Raw genomic sequence first — 23,671 nt, forward strand, 5'->3', positions numbered from 1 at the left:
GAAGGAACCAATCAATCAATGAAAATATAAGGTACACACAACGACTCTACGTTTCCAAAAAAATTCATGCAATTTGTTTTAAAAGTAAACACCGAGAATAGTAAATCGCTTGATTGTTAAGAGGCACTCATAAACAGAAGCGACACCGACCAAAAACATGTTAGAAAGTCCACTCTATAGTATTACAATGCGCTACAATTCCAGACATTAAGTCTTATCGCCTCTTGATTACCTCGATAAAACGATTTAGCGCATTCAAAACACATTGTGTTGTGGTAATCGGCTTTAGTTTTTCATGTGTAGTTATTTGACCCGTTCGAACTTGGAGTGCAACGTACTTTTGTACGAAGGTTTACGGTCACGGACTGTTCGCTTATTAAAAGTGATATCTGTTTGCTCTGAATAGATGTGTTAGCGCCATAGCTAACTCGGATATGTTTTGGCTATTATGGAGCCTAGGAAGTATTGGGGTGGGTGTAAAGGAGGGATTCTTTTCCTTATATCGCACCTCAATGTGTGATGATTAAGATAGATTGTAAACCAGGGACTGTTCTACGATTCATCTGCTATTGTCGGCGGTGATCAGAAGACCCATTTTGCTGCAGAATGTTAGCCAGTCTTCTGTTCTTATATATTTTTAATCCTTTATAAAATTCGCTGAGAAGCTTATGCGGTGTTTTTGTCCTAAATTATGTTACAACAATCAAACACTGTAGTGTTTATACCGAACGGTATATTTTGGTTATTTCGTACGTGCCGTATATTATAATTGTTTTGAATGATTCCGTTGTTCCACCGCCCAAGGCATGGCAACAGCTATGCGACATAACGTACACATAATCCATAATAATTATGGAGGAAGTGGACTGTTGGGCGGACGGTGGTCCGTGATGGCCGGTGCGTGGTGAAGTTACTTGGATACAAGGTGTTAGTTAACATGCTTGTTGGTACAATTTATTGCCAGTACTTGCCATATGATCGCAGTGTTACTGCCTTTTATGAGTGTAATAGCTTCACTAATTCTCTTAGCTTTGACTAATAAAAACAACAGCTCTGACGTCCTTTGTACAATTTTCCAAAGCTTTGTACGTCTTTATGCTTGTAGGTTGACATTTGACAGCTGTCTTGCAGTATTACCGCATGTCTATAGAACGGGAAATGTAAGTGGAGCTAATGTCATATGAGTGCACTCTCCCAGTTCATCAGCTGGCACGGTGAAACCGTCCCGTTAGGCCATATAAAGACTAGTCATATTATTACGGTCTCATAATAAGCAACGATAGCGATGTTACTATGCGTGTCCTAACAGTAAATCACGTACATGTGTGAATAATTACAATAATACGGAAAGATTCTCTCGCTAATCAATTTGTGTGTAGTTTTCCGGAAAACTACTGGAACATTAATTTTTGTGCTTTATCATGGTTACATATTTTTTAATGATTAAACATTGTTTTTACATACATAAAAGTATAAGTAAAGCGTTAGTGTATATTTACATTCCATATATCTTACATGCAACCTTGTACGATTGAATAAAACAGGCATATATTTCGTTAAATAACTTGACCTACTTTATCACGACATTCTCGTCGTAAAGTATATGTCAATTGTTATCAACTCTGTTATATATTTGTATGAAACTCGCATACCGCGGAAAATTGCGGCGTATGTGTCGGCGTGTGTGTGTTTACAAACAAGTTTTAGCTAAACGCTGGTGCGAATTCATCCATCATGTATGCGCCGTGAAGGGCGTGTATAAATACATCGCGAATCCAACCCCTCCGTGCGCGCTGCTAATCACTAACGTATCAAGTGACGTCACACGTCAAAAATGCAGTAGCGAAGTGCAGGGCCGCGGCGCTGCGCGGCGGCGCGGTGCCGGGCGCACGCCGCACGCGCACCGCCGCGCCGTCACATCATCCTCGATTGTTTACCCCGCTCGTAACGTAACCGCGCGCGACGTTGCCGCTCCACGCCCTCGCCTCCTCTCACTTTCGCGCGCCCCGCCGCCGTCGCCCCGCCGTCAACGCCCGCGCTGCGACCGTCTCGCTCGCACGTCTAGCGGTGCTCGACTTTTTTGGACGTGCAGTTTTTTCCGTTCTAGGTTATGATCGCTTTACGGGATCATTGTTTACGGGCAGAGCTAATTATTAAGTTGCGTAAGGTTTTTTAAAAACGATGCTAAAATGTAGAGCGCAAGCCTACATTTTTGTTGACGCTGTAATTGCCGTGGCGAGGTATTGTCGATTGCACTGTTTGAACCGATAACGGTTTAATTGTCAGCGGTTCCTCGTACGTCCAAATATAGCGATGCAAAAGACATGAACGTGAGGATGCGGCCGCGTATCGATCGTGAGAGTGGGCGGCCGCGATAAAGGACCCGCCCGGGAAGCCACTCGGATCATCACTAATTCTGTACATTGCTCATTTCAACAATAATTATATTGTAACGTTGAATATTGGAGTATTAAAAATTCAATACCGCGCAGTGCTCAAGCTACATACATCTGAACTTTTAAAGCTCGCATCGAGTGACGTAACGACGCTTGGGCGCCGCGCCGTGGGCGGAAAAGGCTCGACTTTGGGCATTATCCGGGTGTTATCACGGAGAAGTTGGCGTCCACCCCCCGTTGTCATTCAGCTCTCATTTTAAATTCAAATAGGCGCAGATTCCGTCGTCGGCCGTGGCGGCGGCTCGTTGACAACAGCCCGATCTTTGTGGCAGAATATTTTTGCTTAATTAATGGCTCTGGTTGTGGTTCTCGCCGCATCAAGGTGCAGCCTCTTGAATTTTGATCGCGATCCATTGACCTCGCCGCGTGGGTGGATCACAGATACATTAACATTCCCACTGCCCGCCTTCGATAGCAACCATTTAGTAATTGAATGTTTTGTCACTTTCTACCTTAGCCCCATCACCACAGAAGGATAGAGACAAGCATTGACATATGTGATAACGTTATTTTGCTCATTATGCCGGATAACGTATTAATTCTGCATGGCTATCGCTAAATTATCAAGTTATCTAACTAATATAAATGCATAAGGCTGTTTGTCGATCCGGTTTACCATTTAACAGATTTAGATGAAAAATACAGAAGAATATAATGTGCCCGAAAAATTTCCTAGCCAGAATTTTATTTTCTTATTGTAGTTAAAATCTCTACTGAACATTTCTAGTATGGAACAATGTATTAATCACCGCGATTAGATCATGATATGCAAATTGAAATAATTAAAATTTCAGGTCAATACACGGTTACACAGAGCAGTATAATATCAATTATCTTATGCCTACTGAATACTGATAAAATCATAATATAGAGATGTTTATTTAAAAAAATGACAAAAATACGACGTACTCTAGTGTTTAAGACTTTCAATTGCAAGAATAAAACAGTTCTGCTATGTCATTCTCCCAGCTTATCAGCAAACAGATTATCTTTATCCAAGCGTTATGCGCATGAGCATGTTTGTTTTGGTGTCCGAGCGGAGCGCACTCGTCGGCATCACGTCGCACAATAGAAAGTGAAGCGATCGGCGCGGGCGCATCGGGCGTTAGAAAGCGGACGCGCCGTGCACGCTGTTACTGCCACGGAGACTGACTTGTGTGCTCTGCTTGGTAGGGTATATGGGAATGCAAATCAGGGTTCATATTTGGCGTAATTATCGCTTTCCTAGAAGTAGACTGCTGGAAGCAGAAAAGCTTTCGTTGCTTTAACTGGCATCAGATAAGAACGAAATCAGGAAAGTGTAAAGTTCTTGACTAGGATTACTACTAAATTGCTTTGATTGCTTGTTATCTTCTACCACAAGAAAAAGTTACATTCCTAGGAAAAACAAATTATAAACAAAAATCGACTTAAAAAACAACATAATATTCTACCAACAATAGGACCCTTCATTCAGTTCCTTACTGCAGTATTATCAAACTAATATTGCAGCGCTGAGAAAATATTTTATATTTGTGCTTAATTGATTTATATTTAACTCTCATTATACCAGTGACTTAATGACTTTCATATTTGTGAGAATCAAACAAACTTTATTCTTTTACGTAACAGCGGCAGGTCAATGCACTTTTAAATAATCCAGCCTTCGTAGTATTCAAATGAAAAGTAAAAGTTTATTTTGACATTAGATCATTGACTTGGGTCTCTGACTGTTTGAAAAACGACTGCCTCGTTCTGTACCGTTTTTGAAAATTATTTCGAACTAACAAAGTCAACCAACGACTCACAGTTATCGTAAATCTGATGCAAGCTTTGAACATGTTCTATTTGTTTACAATAATTATATTTAATCACTCGCAAACGACGGCACGTCGTAAATGGAAACCCGTAATTCTGCAGCGAGTAAATGAATGGACAATAAAATTACCAGCATACACTCGCAAACATTTAAGAGCTCATATAGATGGTGCTGTTTAGCGTGATCAGACATGATATGCACCATGAACAGCCTAATTTAATCGTACAAAATGCACGGATTTGACAAATTCGATATATTTAAAAACGAATGCGATGTGCATCTAAACGACATCGTCTAAATCGGCTCGTAACGCCCGACACGAGACGCAGTAAACCGTCGATAAAATGCCACTAAAATCAAAAGCGACAATATTCCTCTTGTGTAATGTCTAAACATCGGTTACACATGGTATCGAAAGCGAGCAATAACCCCTCGTTTGAAAGTTAATACTGAACTCGTTTAGAGGTTGGCCGGGGGACGCGGCGACCCTACGCGCGGCCAGGTGTGCCGCCCTTCCGCCGCAGATGCCTCGCGGATGCCGCACTACACCGCGCCGCGCCTTGTGCTGAATTAGAGTTAACACCGCCTATGAGGGGTAAATTATACCCGATAGATTGGTTTTTGATTGAAAACTTTGGTAGATTTGAAACATATTCTAACAGTAGAGTATGGAAGCGTTCCAATTATAACGTGAAGACTTTTGTTTTGGATTGTATTTTGATTCAGTAATATAAAATTAGATATTTATTTTTGATATCTGGGTGGTTATTTTAAATTCGCACGGATTGAATCTGAATTCTGATTACGTTACGCAGAGATTTGTTTGTTTGTGTGGATTTTGATAATATTGACCGCTTCTCACCTGTTGATCATTTGCATGAATGACAGGTTAAATGCGATTTCGATTAACTCTGTATTGTTAATGGAGATTGTTACCCATTTTTTGTACAACTGAATATAAAACAAGTTGCTAGTCTTATCGGAATCGCTACGATTTCTAATAATCCTTGGTCACGCCACTGAAACTAATTAATTAATAATATTAAATTTGGATGACGGAAACGTTAATTCGACTGTGTAGGTTATAATTTAATTTGTATCTCATTCAAATTTATAGCTATAAATTGTCTCTACACAGCCTTGAAAAAAGTCTGGCGACCACCAAATAAATTCAGACTGACAGACGACCGATAATTTTCCACATAGTAACAGAAAACTAATACATTCAAGTTTCGGTTGACCGCGAAATTTCCCGGGCGCGTCAACACTCGGCGAGTGCACACGAGTGCCGATAGGTGTTTGACCCGATAAAATATTTGCATGCTCAAGGTCGAACCGCCACCTGCCACATGGCGGCAATCTCGCACCCACTGCGCGCCGTGCGCTCGCACAAACTATTGGCAGTTAATCAATTGGAAAAGTAAACCGTTGTGATGTATGTAAAGACTTGTAACAGCGCCCAATTGGGACATATTTCATTTAGTATTTTGTTGATATCATTAGTTACATGTAGAATGTAGCGCTTTGTATTCTTGCATCGAATATCGTGGTATACGGTATACGCAAGGACAATTTAATACTGCTGACTATCAAATGCCTTCTTTGAAAATCTTTACACCCTCCATCTTCATCAGTAATCACTTACGGCACTGCGACTATAATTCGATGCGACGTCATCCAAGAGCGCGCCAATGACGGCCGTCACTATGTGTATAATTGTATAATACACGCACGCAGTTCACTGACCTCATGACCTGTATTTAGAGGGTGCATCGACAATCTCAGACGCGTCTATATTTACCATGTTTGCACCGAGAGGCTTCGGTGTTTAATCAACTATTGTTGGTATAGTGATGAACTCGATAATAGATAGAGTTATTGTCATCTTGATGGTATGACATCATCGCAACGAGAGGAAAGAACAACTAACTAAACAAGGCCGGAAGAATCGTGGGTGTGTGATATAATGGGTGTATGTTTGATTGACCTGCCGGTTTTGAAAGTTGCTGGGACCTCATAGATAACGTTTTAAATAGTGCGTGATATTCAGGTTCGAACAGTAATCGCAGAGCCAACGCTGCATTTGACTTGTAGACACTACTCAGTTCACTTACTTCTCTTTTAACAATTGCCTTCTCCGTTGTAGTCTGTTCATGGGTTTTCCTATGTCTCCTACTCCAATGCGTATACTGGTTGTTATATCTTCAATAACGCCATATTTTAAATCTTTTGTTAGGTGAATTTTAAATTTTTCTTTGCAACATCAGATACGATATTTATTTAAATTTTTGTGGGTTCTTAATTTTAAATTCCAACGACTGTTTAAACAACGGAATCGTAGTTGTGTATAAATTTTATTGTTAAGAGCAATACGTAATGTGGACATTTAAATAGTTCAATTAAATTAGATAACAATATAATCATCTGCATGAGACGGCTTCATCTTTTGCAGATGTTTTCAAAAGTTACTGAAGTATAAATTAGGTTGCCTTGAATGTTGTTTGTAATTAATAACATTATTTCTCAGTCTCATTTCTTTACTGTTTAATTTTACTGTCTTTGTAAAAAAAAAAAAAAAACATTAATAAAAAGCCTGTTGAATAGGGCAGCTATGAAATATGTATCAAAATGAAGTTACTATTCAAAGGCCAATAAACATTTGACCTTAATCTTGAAACCGTACACATCAAAGTTGTAAACATGATCCCAAATAGACATGTCATGCTTAAAGATGATGTTACATTTATGTGACGAATTTACAATCTCAGCGCTAGCATAAAATTAGACAGTAACGTCGGTGGCGCACTCTTTGTGGGGCCGACTACAAAGCGTTTCTAAAATATTTAACGACATTTCGTACGGATCGCAGATGGGCTCGTCTATGATGCTTTTCAGCGGGACGAGTTTGCATTCGCCATTCGCGGAGAGTAAGGCGCGTTAACACTGCAGCTGGAATGGGTTAGAGGGAAAATTTGAATTTTTTGCTGAACCAAAATTTTTAATAATTTCTTTCATTTAAAGTTTTAGCCTCTCGTCTCTACAATGTCTCGCAAATATACTTTCTCTCATTCTCTCTTGTTAACGGAAAAGTAAACACGTTAATACATGTTTATTGAATATAGTTTCTTCTCTCTAATACTTAAGTTGCTTTCAAACTTATCTTAACATCTCACTCCAGCCTCACTGGAAACGCACCATTAACTAGCGCTTGCGGCGTCTTCCGGGTGTATCCCGGTGGCTCGACACATTCTGCTCTTGAGTCTTGCATACGGCCCCTGGACAAATGCCAAAAACACTTTTAGAACATTTTCGAGGTCTTCGTGCAATTTTGGTCCTGTTTGAATCACTTGGTTAACGGTCATGATCTTCGCTGTTTTACGACTTGCAATAAATTGGCCACCGTAATGCTGTACCCGGTTCTTTGACATCACTGCGGGATCATGAACCGGAGTGATACACAGTTCACTCGTTTTATTGTTACATTTTCAATCTCGGTTGGGATGTTCGGTTGTCAAGCGAAACTAGATGCAAACATTCGTGTTAGCCAGTTCGAAGACTTGCTATGTTTCCTTTGTTTCTCGATATTCAACTTTTTAAACAACAGCGCGTGGATGAGTTATTGACATAATATTAACTTGCACCTCTCTTCTCGTCATCAATATGGCCAACCTCTCTGACTTTGACTATTGTTCTTTCCAGACGGAGTTGTATGGCATAAAATGGCGTAAGTTAGTGTGGGGCGAGACGAGCGGCGGCGGTGGCGGCGGCGCGGATGGCGACGAGGGCGCCGCGCCGCTCGCCGACCCCGTGATCAGCAGCTACGCGCGCTGCCTCGCCGGGGACATCCTGTGCGTGTGGCGGCGCGTGCCCTCGCCGCAGCCGGTCGAGACGCTCGACTACATGGCGGTGCCGGCGCCGCCCGCCGCGCCGCCGCTCTCGCTCCGCGCCGCCAAGGAGCTCTGGATCTTCTGGTACGGCGAGGAGCCCGACCTCAACGGGCTCGTCGCGCCAGAACTCATCACCAGCCGTGAGTACCGTGCTTGTTTATGTAGTGTTAAGTTGACGGATGGAATATGCGTAACGTCGTGATGACCGTGCAAATCTTTGCTTCACTATTGGAGTGACGAAAGACAAGTTCTTGTCTTGAATTTACTCTGGAAATTGTTCTTATAAACTGTAAATATTTACGTTCACTAATAATACCTAATCCATTGGTGATAGTTTGACATGATATTAGTGGACCGATTTAAAAATATTTGCCGCTTCTAAACAATTAATGTCAACGCAAACAACTCTTGCGCGATTAGATGAGCACATAACACACGGCGTCGACATTGCACAATCAGCTCAGATTATCTCACACAAAGAAAAACGTCCGATGCCGAGTGACGACTCCACACAATGGACTCTACTTAACAACTCGTTAAGCGACCGACGGTGTGCGCCAACAATTAGCTCAAAGATTAAGATCTGCGGACGGCGGCGGGGCGTCGCGACGCTTCGTCTGCAACGGCCGCGGATCGGGGTTGTACAGGCGGAGTAATCATACTAATGTACAAGCACTCGGCTCTCGGCAATTGTTCTCGCCGGTGCGCGGACCGAAATTAAGGCGGACTTTTGGGGGCGTCTTTTGTGCATTTTTATTCCGCGTTGTTTACAAGTATTTTTGCGGGCTTTGCGTTTTTGTACTTAACGTGTCTACGCGGTTTGTTTCAAAGAATTGTAGTGTTATTAAAAGTTATAACGACGATTCCGGCCCGGGGAAGTAAGCATTTCAAGTTTATGAACTGTAAATCATTTGTGACGTGAATTTTTACGAGAATTATCATTTCAACGTTGTTTTTATGTTTTAACCGGTTAAATTATGTTTCCTTAAACTGTGGTCGTATTATTCAAATACGTGATTTTTTTTTTATTTCCGAACGTAGAACAAAAAGCCCGAGTGTCGATTCGTAGAAGACGCGCAACTGTCGGCGCGGCGCAGTGCAGGGGCACGCGGGCGAACGTGTGGGCGGTCGGGCCACGGCGATGTGGTGCGATCTGCGATTCCTCCTAGCCATTGAATCGACCCGCCCGCGACGCGCTATTACGGTCCACACTACTGTTTTAGTGCTACATCTTAAACACAAATGGGAATGTTAGCAAAACGTTCAGAAGAATGGCTAGACTATAACTGACAGCGGTTTATGATAGGTTATACTATAAACTGTACATTGGGTTGTAGTTTTATTCATTATGAAACAAATCAAATGGACGTTATATAGGCCACTTGTTATTGTTTTCATAATCTTACATAGCCAACGCAGTTAGAAACGATGTCGTATCTAAACTCAAAACAATTGTGACAAAAAGATTTAACATCGTAGACAATTTAAATAAAATGTATATTAAGTAGTCGGAACAATAACCGCGCCCTTACTCCTTAAGATAAAAACTCTCACTTTCCGCCGGCCCATTTGCTGAGGGAGTTATCATAAAATTTCATTACTCCGCTCGGCAATCTGAGAGAGGATCTTCGTTTATGTGTGCCGAACGCCTTCGTGCGACACTGTACACGCGACTTTATTTTAAAACGATGTATCTGACATTGTGGATACGTCCTTACATTAGGTTCAGCGTTATGGAATATGCGGCAATATGTATGTGCTAATGTAAATTCCAAGTAGCAGCTCTGTGCGCGTTAAGACCGCTTTAAGCCGAGACGTCTTATATTTTGAAAAACGGTCCGCTCCAAGTCTACCGAGTCTAAGCTCGGTAGACGTTTCTCAAAAATAAAATAAAAACACTGAATTTTTAGTGGTTCTCGTAAAGGCGTTTAAGGCATGCGCGCCACCTCCCGAAACGCGGCTTGGCAGGCGCCGTGTCGTCGGCCTCTTTAGAGGGCCGCCTACGACCGTGTAGGCTTTAGAATTTGCGCATAGAAGAAAATTCATAACCGTCTTTATTGCAATCGTTTTGCGTGAAACGGTTCTCATAATGTTACATTAGTTTGTGCGCATCCCGCGAGTTTAATGTCCCGTGTTCCAGTTTTCGGTGTTTGCGTACTATTTTTATTTACTTTGCAACGCGGATATTTTGCATTGTCTATGCGTACAGACAACAGCTCGGTTGTAATTTATTGACCGCAGTTTCTTTTATTGAATCCTACTCATTCAACAAGCTTACATCGTAAACTACTTTTCAATATAACATGAACATAATATTGAATTAAACACTTGTCCTAATACTAAATTAATTTAAAATATGCATGTATTATATTGTCCCACTGCTTGACAAAGGCCTCCTCAACTACCGAAAGGGATTAAGCCTCAGTCCACCACCCTGGCCTAGTGCGGATTGTCAGACTTCACATACCCTCAAAATTCTTATAGATAACTTCTCAGGAATGGAGATTTCATCACATTTCTTTCACCGTTAATGTCCAAAAACAATGCAATATCCAGAAATCAGATGACTATTACCTCCAATAACTCCATCAAATTGCAAGCGACGTGGCCGAAGGTAATGAAAAGGCCACTCATGTCGCCGCACATTGATTAATTACTAAAACAATGATAACATTGAACTCGGCCTACTGCCTATCGTAATGAGCGCGCAAAATTGTTACAATAACGTTATTAAATGAGCCTGAAACGGCAACAAAGCCTCTGATAATTATCATTGCTGTACTGTGATCGGCTCATTCAATTTGGGAAATGTATTTTGGCTGCGATACCGGTGATGGGTTTTGACTCCCTGAAAATTGTGACGTTTTCGGAAAATACGCAACATTTTTGTGGTGCTGGAAATGCAGTTCGTTAGGGCTATGGGTGCGTTGGATATCAACTTTTAGAAGGGAAATAACCTCTTTTGGAAATGGTTCAGCTTGATATTTGTGCAAGTTGTTATGATATTGCGTGGCATATCCATCGTATCTGTCCAAGTATTGTACGCAAATCGAATTACGTAACAAGAATTTGGTGTGGTAGTTTGCGATGATAAAAATTCTCCTATACTATAGTAAAGAGAAAAATTTACGGTTAGACGTCAGATAAATTAGTGCGCATTTGAAGCTGACCAGTTTTAAACTATAGTTCATAAGTGACAAATCCCACAGAAGTATAAAATCTACGTATACTTATGTAACCAATGAGACGTAGTTAATGCCCATCGGTGAATGAGACGTTTTGCATAAACAAACATACAGTCGTCTAATACATAAGATTACATAGACTTTTTTATATCTTATCATCGACAAACAATATCTATTTGACTATCTGACAGTTGTAATAGTTAACTGTTCTTTTTAAAAGTCGTATATATTGAAGAAAATAAAGTGTAACTTCGCAGATCAATCTGTTCAACAGGTGGTTCGGTATCTTAGCAGAAACTTGGAGATGGCGTCGGTACAAATGTCTCCGAAAGTCATTGCATACCCGCGCGTAACGTGATTTTATAACTTGTAAAAATACGGAATTTAAATGCACGTAGTTTGTAGTTGTCAACGTTTTGTCTATGTTTGATACTCTACCAAAACAGGGCTATGATTTAATTGAAAAGACATTATAGGATTATGAGACATGTTATCCGCGTGATAAAGCAATGATTATACTGATATTTTGAAATTCTGATTATACTGAAAAATTATATTTGTTTTGTTCGAAACTAACACGTTTTACATCTACGGTTCGAGGAACATATTGCAAAGTGTTATTTTGAATAATATAAGTGTTTAGTTTGATCTAAATAAAAAAATCTTACTCATTTTAGTAATGCAAGGCTTTATTATTTAATTTTGCCACATTTTATTGACAAATAAGGCGATTAAATCGAGCTATCTAAATCATCTGCGAGAAAATTAAAGATTCTTTTCACTGTAAGTGAACGTATTTGTAAATTTTGAGACCATCTGTAGCATAATGCGCGTCACGTCTCCCCGCCTGTCGAGGTTTTATCCTGTACGTATGCAACGACCTTTTTACTCGGAGCTTTACCCGCTCCGCACCGACCCGCCCGGCCCCGTACCGCCGCCCGATTGAGACGTTCCGTTTCACACTCTATTGATACAAGATTTTATTTACTTATTTTCCACTTGAATTGAAGACGGATTACGTTTCAATACGGTATGTCTGCATCAATTTCGTACACATACAAAATATAAATGTGATACCATTTTTTTTTTAAGAAGTCAATGAGTCAGCAATATTGCAAGTCATTATTTGCTTTTAGAATCTTATAATAATAGCGCTGGTATGAGCCAAAAAACCATAATGCAGATGACTAAGTAACAAATCGGTAATGGTTCACAATAGGTTCCTTGAAACGTGAAGTTTTCCTCTTATTGAAATGTGTGAGCGGCGCGTGCGCAGCGTCGCAGCGCGCCCTCTGGCGGGCAAGTTCACGCGCCACCGTCCGTGGACTAAAATAGATCGTGACATAAATCTACATAAACTGTCTTTATTTTTGTACGTGATCATTGTTTTGATCCTTTTGCCGGCCGATTTGCACGCCGCGCTCGCACAGCTCTGTAAGGAAGTGTTTTATCACATAATTGTCCTATTGAGGTCCGATACTCACGCCATAACCCGGACTAAAGAATTTATTTATGAGAGTTTTCTAATACAAAAACTACCGATTTACTTTGGAATTGAACAGTTATCAGAATTCAAGACGAAAATAAAATCTACCTGCTTACCGTCTAGTGGGTACCGACGCTCCTTATCCTACCACATTTAAGCTTTGTCATGACCGACCAACGCCCAGATGTGAAACGATTCAGTTTTAGAGAATGTTTAGAACCAGAAGTTATGTAAATTGAATATCTGTCTAGACGTCGGCGGCACGTGCGCCCGTTTAGTTTGTGCCGAGTTTTGTCTGAAACACTCGCCGTGTCAAAAACAGATGTCTTCATTCAGGACGAATGGAAAGCTTCGAAAGTTTCACGCGTACGTTGTACACTCTAGTTATTTATAATATAATGTATTCGTTTTGATTTTTAACATTCAATGTAGTGTTAAACATTGGGATAGCATTAATTTGACGAAAGTAACAGAAGAGTGTAAAAGTTTTTTATAATCTAGAATTACACGTATTTCACCATAACTATTATATAAAATATAGTTATTGTATAAAAGACGCAGTGTAGGCAGGCCCCACGAGATGGACCGACGATCTGGTGAAGGTCGCCCGAGTCCGATGGATGAGGGCGGCCCAGAACTGGTCCCTATGGCGCTCAATGGGGGAGGCCTATGTCCAGCAGTGGACGATTCCCGGTTGAAATGAATGAATGAATATAAAATTCGTAGGATCAGTATGTTTACAATATTTCCACGTTCTGTTGGAAACAACTATAGCGTTTTATCCGCGTTTATACTCGTTCCTTAGACGCGTAATACGTTACTTAAGTAACTATACCTAAGTTATAAACATAACTATATTTTAAACAGGAAACGTACTATATGCCGTAACGTCAAGCCTCGTGACTACGTCTTATTATATTTCCTTACGATCAAAACAACTTTGTGACAGAACCGTCCGGTAGTTTTGTTTACGTCTCGATCCAGGGTGTTATCAGTTGCCATAGAAGTCTGCTTGTGTCTGTTTTAATATTTTTTAATGGTTGAAACCACAGGACTGATGTAACCATTCATGGACAATGAAAACTATTAGCCTTCAGTTGATCCATGTGCGTTGACACTTTGTTATAAGAACAATAGAATAAACAAGTATGAACATAATACCCTAGATATAATTGCAAAGTTCATATATTGACACCTAATCAATTATATTGTGATACCTTAACCCACATAAATAAATACATCCTTTATCTGCGTCTCACTAATGGCTTAAGTAATAATTATATGTGCTAGTGGGGTACGCGGTTAGCGGAACACACGACGGTTCCTGGACAATAGTCAATAATATGCTTTTAACTGCAAATGACGCGTATCTATGGTCTGATTGGACGGCTACGTAAGCTGGCCTAAATGCCTCCTGTACCCTTTGAATTTGAAAACGACAGCAAAGATGCTCGTGAATAAATTCAAGACTGCTTTACTTGTACGCTATGGATATCAATTCCTCGATACTCAACTTCGTTATTTATTACGATGATCTATGGTTCAATTCAGTTTGATTCGTAATCAATTTTGTACAGCCTTCGAAAGCAGACAAAGCGTCGGTGTCGTTTCTAAATACTTCAAATGTTAATCTCCAATTTACAAATAACCAAGTAATATCGATACTAATAAAGTACTATCGATATCAGATAATGACTACCGGCTGCGGTGTTGGTAAGGTCGGCTTGTTGTCGACATTGACATTGCGCGCTGTCTCGTCTCTACCCTCGTATTGTGAATAAATACATGACTATTAACACCAACCGAGACGTTTCTGTCTGCGCTCGTTTCTAGGGCGTTTAATGAGAATCACTTATTGCTGATTTATACAATACTTTGTCGACAATTTGTTAGCACGTGATGTTTGCTCTGTTTTATTCATGTGCCGTTAATGCGTTCTGTTTCAATGTAATGGAATATGGCATTAGGGATTTTTCTCTTTTTTGGAATAGAGATGTAACAACGGCAGTTATCGTCAGCTATATAATGGTATGATCGTGTATTAGTTTATTTTAAAACCGGTTTGTTTTAGCTGATTGTGAAAACGAAGTTAAATCGTTTACAATATGGACACATAAGTATTGCGTCATCGCTTTATAGGAATCAATATGGATAGGTCGATGATGTGGCCCTAATTTTTAATCAAGCATCTAGTTCCGTTACGCAAATATATAAAAAGAAACAAACAATTCCCGTTGCGCCTCTACAACGTCCTTTCACCGATAACTAGAAAGCGGTATCCGCACGTTCGTTAGCGCGCGGGCCCTGGTCGCCTCAATTACTTCAACCTTGCGATTCTATTAAAGCGGCATCTCGTCGTCGTCCGCCGATGGGTTGGCGACGTTGGACTAACAAATTTGATAATCGATGCGATGCGACGTTCTCGTACGACGTGTGTCGTTCGCGGGGTCAGCGACCTAAAGATAATATGCGGTTATCGCATTCGGTTGTGCATCGCCCGTATTCACGGTTGGTTTTGGGTGCGGAGATGACAAAATGTGAGCAAGTAAAGGGGATTTTGGTTTTTGATTCCGGAATAAATATAAATCTGAATGTTGTTACTCGCCTCCTATCACATCATGGACGCAATGCCCAAGTTCGTGGATCGTGTGAGCCCTAATAACGTCTCTTTCTACCCCTTCAGGGATAGCGTCATGTATGCATGTTAGTCAAGTTTCCATCGCACGTCGTCCGTCGGACAGTTGACCCACAATAAACGTTCTAATATTAAACACAATCGTCGGGTCGGCAGCTCTCCTGCGAGTTGCGACCGAGATGGGTGTGGTCGACCTTGAACTGGTACATTTAGCGGTCTCAGCCGAAATGTACACACTACGCAGACACGACGTGTGTGTGGAAAACACGCTGGCCACTGGACGATGTTTTTCATATTTCGATTGTAATTCGTAGTAGACTCGTGTTGTGATAATTTATTGTAATATTAGTTGTTACTGAAACGTAGCCCTGAACTTGTCTGCCAATGTGTTGCCACTATTTGTTTTGGATCTGAGCGTTGGCATTTAAAATCTCTCGTAGTTAGTGTTGCCACGGCGCAAAACTTGGTATCTTTAAATTGAATAGCTACAATTATAAATATAAACTTAAACCCTAATATATAGTCTATAAAGTCCAAAAAATATCGATTTCTGTAAACTAGATCACAATACGGCACAGTTTGTATCACACGTATAAAATTAGTAGCGATAACCGTCATAAGATAAGTTGTGTAATGTCGCACCTACGTGCTAAGTGCTCGTAAAAATGTTACGCACCCGCCTAGTTCGCAGTCGCTTAGTGCAGTGTTTCCCAACATCAGGTCAATCGATGAAATTAAAACAAATTAATTACGGAACTATAGATAAATAGTCGATTTTTGACAGGAGCGTGGTAAACGGTAGTCATACTCGTACAAAATTAAATAAAACTGATGATTTTAATCAATTGTTTGATAATTTTATTGGTATTCGCAGCAACCACAGTAGAGAATCTTGGGTCTGAGATTGAAAAAAGTTCAGAACCCCTGGCCTAGTAAATTCGGTAATTGAATTGCTGTACGCCCGTGTTTACTCCACGTTTACAACGTTGTAATGATCATAATTCATTCGTAATTAGTTAAAGATAAGGTCCCGGAATGTGGGTCAACGTAGTAATAGCACTGGGTGCGAACTGGTGAATTCAATTTCCGCGATATAACCGTGAACTGTTATGTCTTCTCTTGGTCACTTCTCGTAATATTTGAGGTTTTTTTTTCATTCAACAAAGGTCCAAGTTTCCGAGAATTGTCTTTTTGTAAGGCATCCAATGACTCACATATTTCGAAGCGAAACAATATAACGAAATCGTAATTTTTCCTTTCCCCATCTTTACATAATTCGATCCTGAATACTATTCCATTTCACCCAAACGTCGGTACTTTTTACGGTTTTGTTTAACAAATTGAGTAACGGTCGCCTATTACGTGCAGTCACTCCCAACTCGGCGTACAAACTCCGTGCTTGACAGTGGTTTAATCGAGCTGTTTGAATACATTACCGTTTTTGTGACGATATTTAACGCACCTTTTTTATATTACTACCAGTGACTCCACTGCACCTGATGGTAATCGAGGAGTGGAGATAGTGTCGACTGTTGGTAGATGATTATCTCTCGCCAGTAGGCACAATTATGCCGGCCTGTTTGAAACTAGATTTATACAGGTTGATCCCGGAATGTAAATTTATGCGGGCCACTGCGTGGGGTTTCACGTCTTGAGTACGGTGGTCGCTATCCGAGCAGACAGACGTTTTAGGGCGATAATTACCGAACCATTTTCGAATGTGCGTAACAACAGTTCAGTAGGAACCAGTGACGAAGGATGAAGTTTTTCGAAAGGGAACACGACAACATAGAAGTACTAATAAATTTGCATAAATGCAGTCTGCAAAGCGTTCTAATGATAATTAAATTTGACATAGATTACGAAAGGGAAGTCGGCAGGCATCGGGTCATACACCCACCGTCAATAGTAGGTACGCGAATCGTAAGAGTAGAAGATAATTCACGGACAGTCGGTCTTGAAAACTAAAACAGTTAGCGAGAACGGGTTGTTTACTAAATGTTTACTCCGGGTGTCTGGGAATTTTCATTTAAATTTTGACCTTGTTTACGCTATTGTATTAACTTTTTAATATCAAACCTTTGTTGCTTTGTTGTGTGAAGCTCTGTGGAGTCTACGCTAAGCCTATTAACTTGTTCGTTGGCAAATTACAGTAGACATGTAGAAAATTTGTCTCAAAATGTTCTACATGAGCCTTTGCTCTTTTCGGAAGTAAGAAGGTGTGTAGCAAAACGTCATATCGCCAGCTATACAATGTGATACAATACGAACCCAATATTGAATCTAAAACTTCAACACGACAATAATGCCCTTACATTTAATCAGGCGATATGGATATAACCTTGTTACTTAATCGATAGTTGCACCGTGACGTAGGGATAAGGGCGTATATATGCAACGTATGACAGAGAAAACGTAAACACAGCAATTATTTTCACTTATTAATTGTTACAATCACCACGCCTTATCGTAGTAAATAATTACCTAATAATATAATTTTGCGTCATATACAATTAGTACTCTGATGGTAGATGAACTAGACGATTGGAATATCCCTAAAAGTTAATACAGGAGATACAGCAGTGAAAGGATTGCTTCGACAGAGGACAATATAAGGGCCTCTGGCTTTTGGAAGTTATTTGTACGCGTCATCAATTATCACTCGTTTTAACGGTTAAGAAAAACATCGCAAGTAATCCTACTTCATTAAATACCCACGAGTCGTTCTTAGAATTTCGAAGATATTACCAACTCGTATTTGCTGGCATGGTGTGCGAAGAATCTAAGCGTTTTTGTAGAGAAGACCATTGTTCGTCAGTGGGATATTATGTAATACAGGGCTAATATTTCAGTTTTCCTTAGATTGTCCAGCAATTTTAACATCTGCGTCGATTTCTTTTAATATGGTTAAATTTAAAACCAACCAGCGGCGAAGGGTCGATATAACCAGAATCTTGTCGGCTTCCTTAAGGTGGTAGCTCAAGGTCCATTTTCATACATTTTGTTTCGGCTTTAATCTGGGTAACTAAACAAGTATTGGCAAGTAAAGAATTTAAATTCACGTCTAGTTAGTGATTAGTTCTCGCAGTGGCAAGAAAAATGTAAAAATAATTAATAATCATGGATATTTCTGCCTTTAAAATTTCGTCATATTAAATTTTAAAGGCCGAAATATCCATGATTATTAATTATTTTACGTTTTTCTCAACTGCGAGAACTAATCACTAACTAGACGTGAATTTAAATTCTTTACTTGCCAATACTTGTTTAGTTACCCAGATTAAAGCCGAAACAAAATGTATGAAAATGGACCTTGAGCTACCACCTTAATGTAGAATCTAATTATGACCAGAACTATTTGCAAACCGTGTTTTTGCATATTAGTATCTATATGTTGTGTCGGGTTTCCTTTCGTAGAATTTCAACTTTCGTCACTGAAACAAACATTCCAACACAAACATCTTTCAAAAACATAGTCGCTTGACTATTGTACACGGAAGCGACGTTTGCCTAAATTTTTTACGAAGTTAATATCACGCCATTCAGACGAAGCGTTGATTACAGATATCACTTTCTAATGTTTACTCGCGGTCAACGGAGGCGGGTGTGCAGTGGTTACTGATGTTGCTTTGATATTTTAACTACAGGCGCAACAGACGAATATTGTAAGTTCGGAGTTTGAGTTAGTACTTTTTTAATATTTGTATTATCCAATGCTGTCGTCGCGCAGCGATGCGCAAACATTCTTGTATAGTAGTAGTTTCGACTTCAGAATAGTAAAATTGCATTGCGTTACAAAATTTCGGGATGGTGATGTTACGTCATGAGCAATGGCGACGTTCACCATGAAGCGAACTGTTGTTAAGCCTGTGTCCAGGAATGGTTCCATACGGGCTGATTACTCCTAGTCTCATCAAACAGATGTATATAAAAAACAGGGTTTTAGTTTTATATAACAATACGGCAAAGTGACCCCAATACACCTGATGGTAAATGGAGTGGGGTCCAATACAATGTCGACTGACGAGCGATGATTACCTAAGCAGTCGACACTATTATGCTGGCTTGTTAGAACTGGATATATACAGGCTGATCCCGGAATGTGACACACTTACGTAAACCACTATGGCGGCTTTAACACCTTATGTACGGTGCTCGCTAACCAGGCGGATAAAAATATATCCCATCACCAGCATAAGGGATGTAATACCAGTGTGAATATTGCACACGATGCCCGTCAAGGGCGACGGTTGCATGTCGCAGCGTCATGCCCGCGAATCGCATTGTACGCTAAATATAGTCGAGTCGCCGCTACGATAAATCTTTCCCGGTCACCCAGTTTCCGCTTATATGGAACCGGGCACAGCAAGGGCGGCCCCTGTTGATGCGCTCGAACATCTGTCCGTTCGTCATAAACTCTTAGGGCCTTATTAATGACCGTTGTTTACGTCCGCCATACTTATACAGCATCGTGTTGACATTGCGGTACTTAATGGAACCGTACTATATTCTACATAAAGGACGGGTACGTACTACGATTTCAGAATAATTATGAACTTTCTTCTATAGATCAGAGACCGTATGCGGTGACATCTCGTCGGCCTTTAACTGACATATCGCAGGTGGCATTTACGAGAGAAAGGCTGTTTTCATCATATTATGTAATTTAAATATTCTTCTCTATAATTATAAGTAACCGACAACTCTGTAGTTTTTGAATAAAAATATACTTTATTATTTTATGTTTAAGGACGTTATGTAATATACTAATGATATAAGTCCTATGATACAAGAGTTACCTGTGAGGGAAACATAATATTGTATTGAGGAATTATCAACACAGTCCTTTTACCAAATTATGGTACTTTGTTTCGCAATGGGTTCATCGCACATAGGGTTATGGAAACTGTAAAAACCTGTTTGTTTAATATAAACAAAATTGGCATGATCTTGCTCTCATTAGCCTTACTATTTCGATTTTAACCTTGATTAAATATGGCCCTAAAATTATGTTCCATATATACAAGTAATTTCAATGAGTATGATCGATGACATTAATTTCCTTATTCCAACCTTAATTAATCACCGTAGACCTTTATAATGTAGAAAATTAAATCGATGTTTTTGTCTCTTTCACTCTTCAGTTAAGTAAGAAACAGAAGATTGTTTTATGTCGCCGGTATGGCTCTTTACGATAAGAAAAATAATTAAAGATAATAATATTTTATTATTAAATGTGTAACTTGTGTTCTTTTCTATCAATAGGTCTATAGTATTGTGGGACTTTATCGAGCTTTATGTTTACCATTCGTTTCCGACAACGGGCATCGAAATGTTAAGATTTAGTCGGTACTTGAAAAAAATACGTGCCATTCTGTTTTTTCATCGCAACCCTCGTACTAATGTGCTATTAACAGTGCTTACACTTCCGGCTTACAATTTTATACCGTGCAACTTATACGAATCCGCATCAAATTTTTTCTACAGTACCATTTATAAAGTATTGATATGTTTATTTACAAAATAATATCTGTAATAATAACATGGTAGTTGTGAGTTCCGGCCCGGTTTGCACAACTGACCGGCGCGGCTGAGTCGAAGGTCGCCCGCGCCGCGACTGCGGAGTGCGGACACTCGGAAATAGCATCGCACGTATTGCAATTTCCCGTGCACACAGCGCATTATTGCTTAAAGTTGACGCACGCTTATCGGTCTTAAATCGCATCAAAGTATAAATCGACCTTATATGTGCGGTATACGGTACATTTTATACATTGCAAAGTAATATCTTGTCGATTAAATTTACATCTTGGAACAATAACTACATGTATGAAAGTAAAATGCACTGTATGCCACTCAACCTAAGTTTATTTTTAAATACAAAATATATCAATAGTTTGAAGCAAGGGATTGGTCATTTGGTGCTAGGCCGATATGTGTGTGACAGCCTTTATTCTTCAACTGCTTGATGCGGTAAAATACACGTCAATGGCTTGATCTAATTATTATATTGCTGCCGTATTGAAATACTATATACTCTGTCGTGTGGACTATATTATTGTATTTTATTAAATTGTTTTCAATTATTTTCCGATTTAACATAATAGCGATAAACCGCAATAGTCAAAGTTGAGAAAAAATAACCAAGTTTGAAACTGAGCGTTACAATGAGTGCATGCAAATCACTGATTCGACTAATATCGAGTGGTGTAACTTCGAGTCCCGCCGTCCGCGCCGTGTAGACCGTAGACGAGTTTGCGAAACTCGTTCATTTTGCGTCTCACATTTCGATAACCGAATATCTGAAAACGGCGCGGCGGCTACCGGTCACCGGCGAGCGGCGGTGCGCCGCAAATAATCCCTAATAAAATAAAAGATTAACACATCTCCATCCCCTAATGGCGCGATCTCGGTCCGCGTTTAACCGACAGCCCCCGGTTATAATTTGGACGCGGAGCCGCCGCGCCGCCGCGCCGCCGCCGCAGTACGTGCGCCTATTTGCGCGTAAATTAACAGCTGACCTGCCGCTTGCCGCCTGCCGCCGGCGGACTCGACGCCGTATAATCTGTTTAGGCCGACACTGGCCTGCACGGTGGGCGGCGAAGGGTTCGTCGGCTGCCCACTGCGCCACTGGCTCCATCGGGGGCGGGGGGCAACGATTTGTGGATGCAGATCGGTGGACCATGTTCTTCGGCCTGATTAATTGTTACGCATTTACCAGTATATAGCTTGTAATATCTTGTTTTACTTGGATTAGGATGTAGAGCTGTCTGGTTCAAAGTTAACAGAGACCTATATGGGTTTTATATGAAACTATTATTACAAATGTCCCGAAGAAATGCACGAATCAATATACGTTATTGGAAGAAATTCGATTCCCAATGCAATCGTATCAAGAGCGTAAACGAAAAATATTCCCGACATAATGCGATTTTCCCGCCCCAGGGGGACGGGTGTCGTGCAAAAGGTTGCATGATAGTAATGGTCGATGCTTCTCCTGTTTCCACCAGGATCTTGCGTCAATATACTGAACACATTAAAACTTGTCGTACGTGGCACTCACGAGCCGCGTTACGAAAGTACGTCAATATGCCTTTCCGCTCACTGGAAAACTGTAATTGTCCATTTGTTTACTACCAATTTCACCGAAGTTATCGGCCGTTTTCGAAGGTCGCTCGGCACACGTTCGGGCGAGGCACGTGGGTCGAAGGGCGCGGGGGTGAAGTGTTCACTGCAGGGCGGGCGCGGGAGGGGTCGGGGGTGGACGAGTGCGGCCCGACACCGCCCGGTGGTGGAAGGGTGCGAGGGTTTAATGTCACGTTCCCCACCCCGTGTGGGCGTGGGCGTGCTCGCGGCTCAGATACAAGCAAGCTTTATCGCTTCACTAATGAAATTAATAAAGGTCATAGTTTAACGTGTTTTTTTCGTCGACTGCGGTCCTGACGGCTATGTTTGAGAGGTGGCTGTCGGTGTTTCCGACTGATTGCTCAAGTTTCCCTTTGCGAGGGTCACGCGTGATTGCATTTTCATGTATCGTAAAGGTCAACCTATGTGTATGTAATTAATTTTGTCGATATCAAGTTGACGCACCATCCGCCGCCACTTCCGAAATTTTGTTGCGACATGCAGCTCCGGTGTCATATTTTATACGTAATTGATCGATAAGTTGTTGTCAGCTTTTATGTCCTTCAAAAAAGTGATCTAATCCCTGAATTGTTTTAAACTTGATAGCACCTTCTCAAAAACAATCCAACTAATATATTTCGAAGTATTGAAATTGTCATTATAATCACCTGTCTGCAACAACCGCAAACACTCGTCAAATATAATATTTTATTCAATAAATAATATCGCCAGTCCGCAACGTCCATCGAAGCCTTACGACTCAAATCGACCGTCCAATTATCGGCGCATCTTGCCACCTGGCGGCGTCGCATGCAATAGCGGGCGTCCGCGTCGAGTGGGCACAGCGCCGCCGCGCGCCGAGCTGGACGGGTTCAAGAGCTGTCAAGGCGCGCTGCGGAGTCCATGATGATGCCGAGTTAATTAGCGCGGGAATAGCACGGTTGTGGGGAATGGAAGGATGGGTTAAAAGCTTGTTAGTCGTAGCAATAGCTTGACAATGATCAGTTCCGTTCAGTTCAGTTTGTCATCAGTTAGAAAAAACTAGAAAATTCTACGAATATTTTAATATCAACTTGACCTTTGCACTTTAAGTCCAAAC

The 23,671-nt window shown here is 40.7% G+C and overlaps 1 protein-coding gene across 1 annotated transcript in view; it reads left to right on the forward strand.

Annotated features, from left to right (window-relative positions):
- Positions 1–23,671, forward strand: part of LOC119193429 (mediator of RNA polymerase II transcription subunit 13-like) — a 70,496-nt gene that overhangs the window by 16,152 nt on the left and 30,673 nt on the right. The window contains exon 2 of the mRNA XM_037447026.1: positions 7,954–8,281. Coding sequence (XP_037302923.1) covers positions 7,954–8,281 — 328 coding nt within the window. The remainder of the gene's footprint in view (positions 1–7,953; positions 8,282–23,671) is intronic.

The sequence above is a fragment of the Manduca sexta genome, unplaced genomic scaffold (genome assembly GCF_014839805.1).
Source record: "Manduca sexta isolate Smith_Timp_Sample1 unplaced genomic scaffold, JHU_Msex_v1.0 HiC_scaffold_53, whole genome shotgun sequence".
Lineage (NCBI taxonomy): Eukaryota > Metazoa > Arthropoda > Insecta > Lepidoptera > Sphingidae > Manduca > Manduca sexta.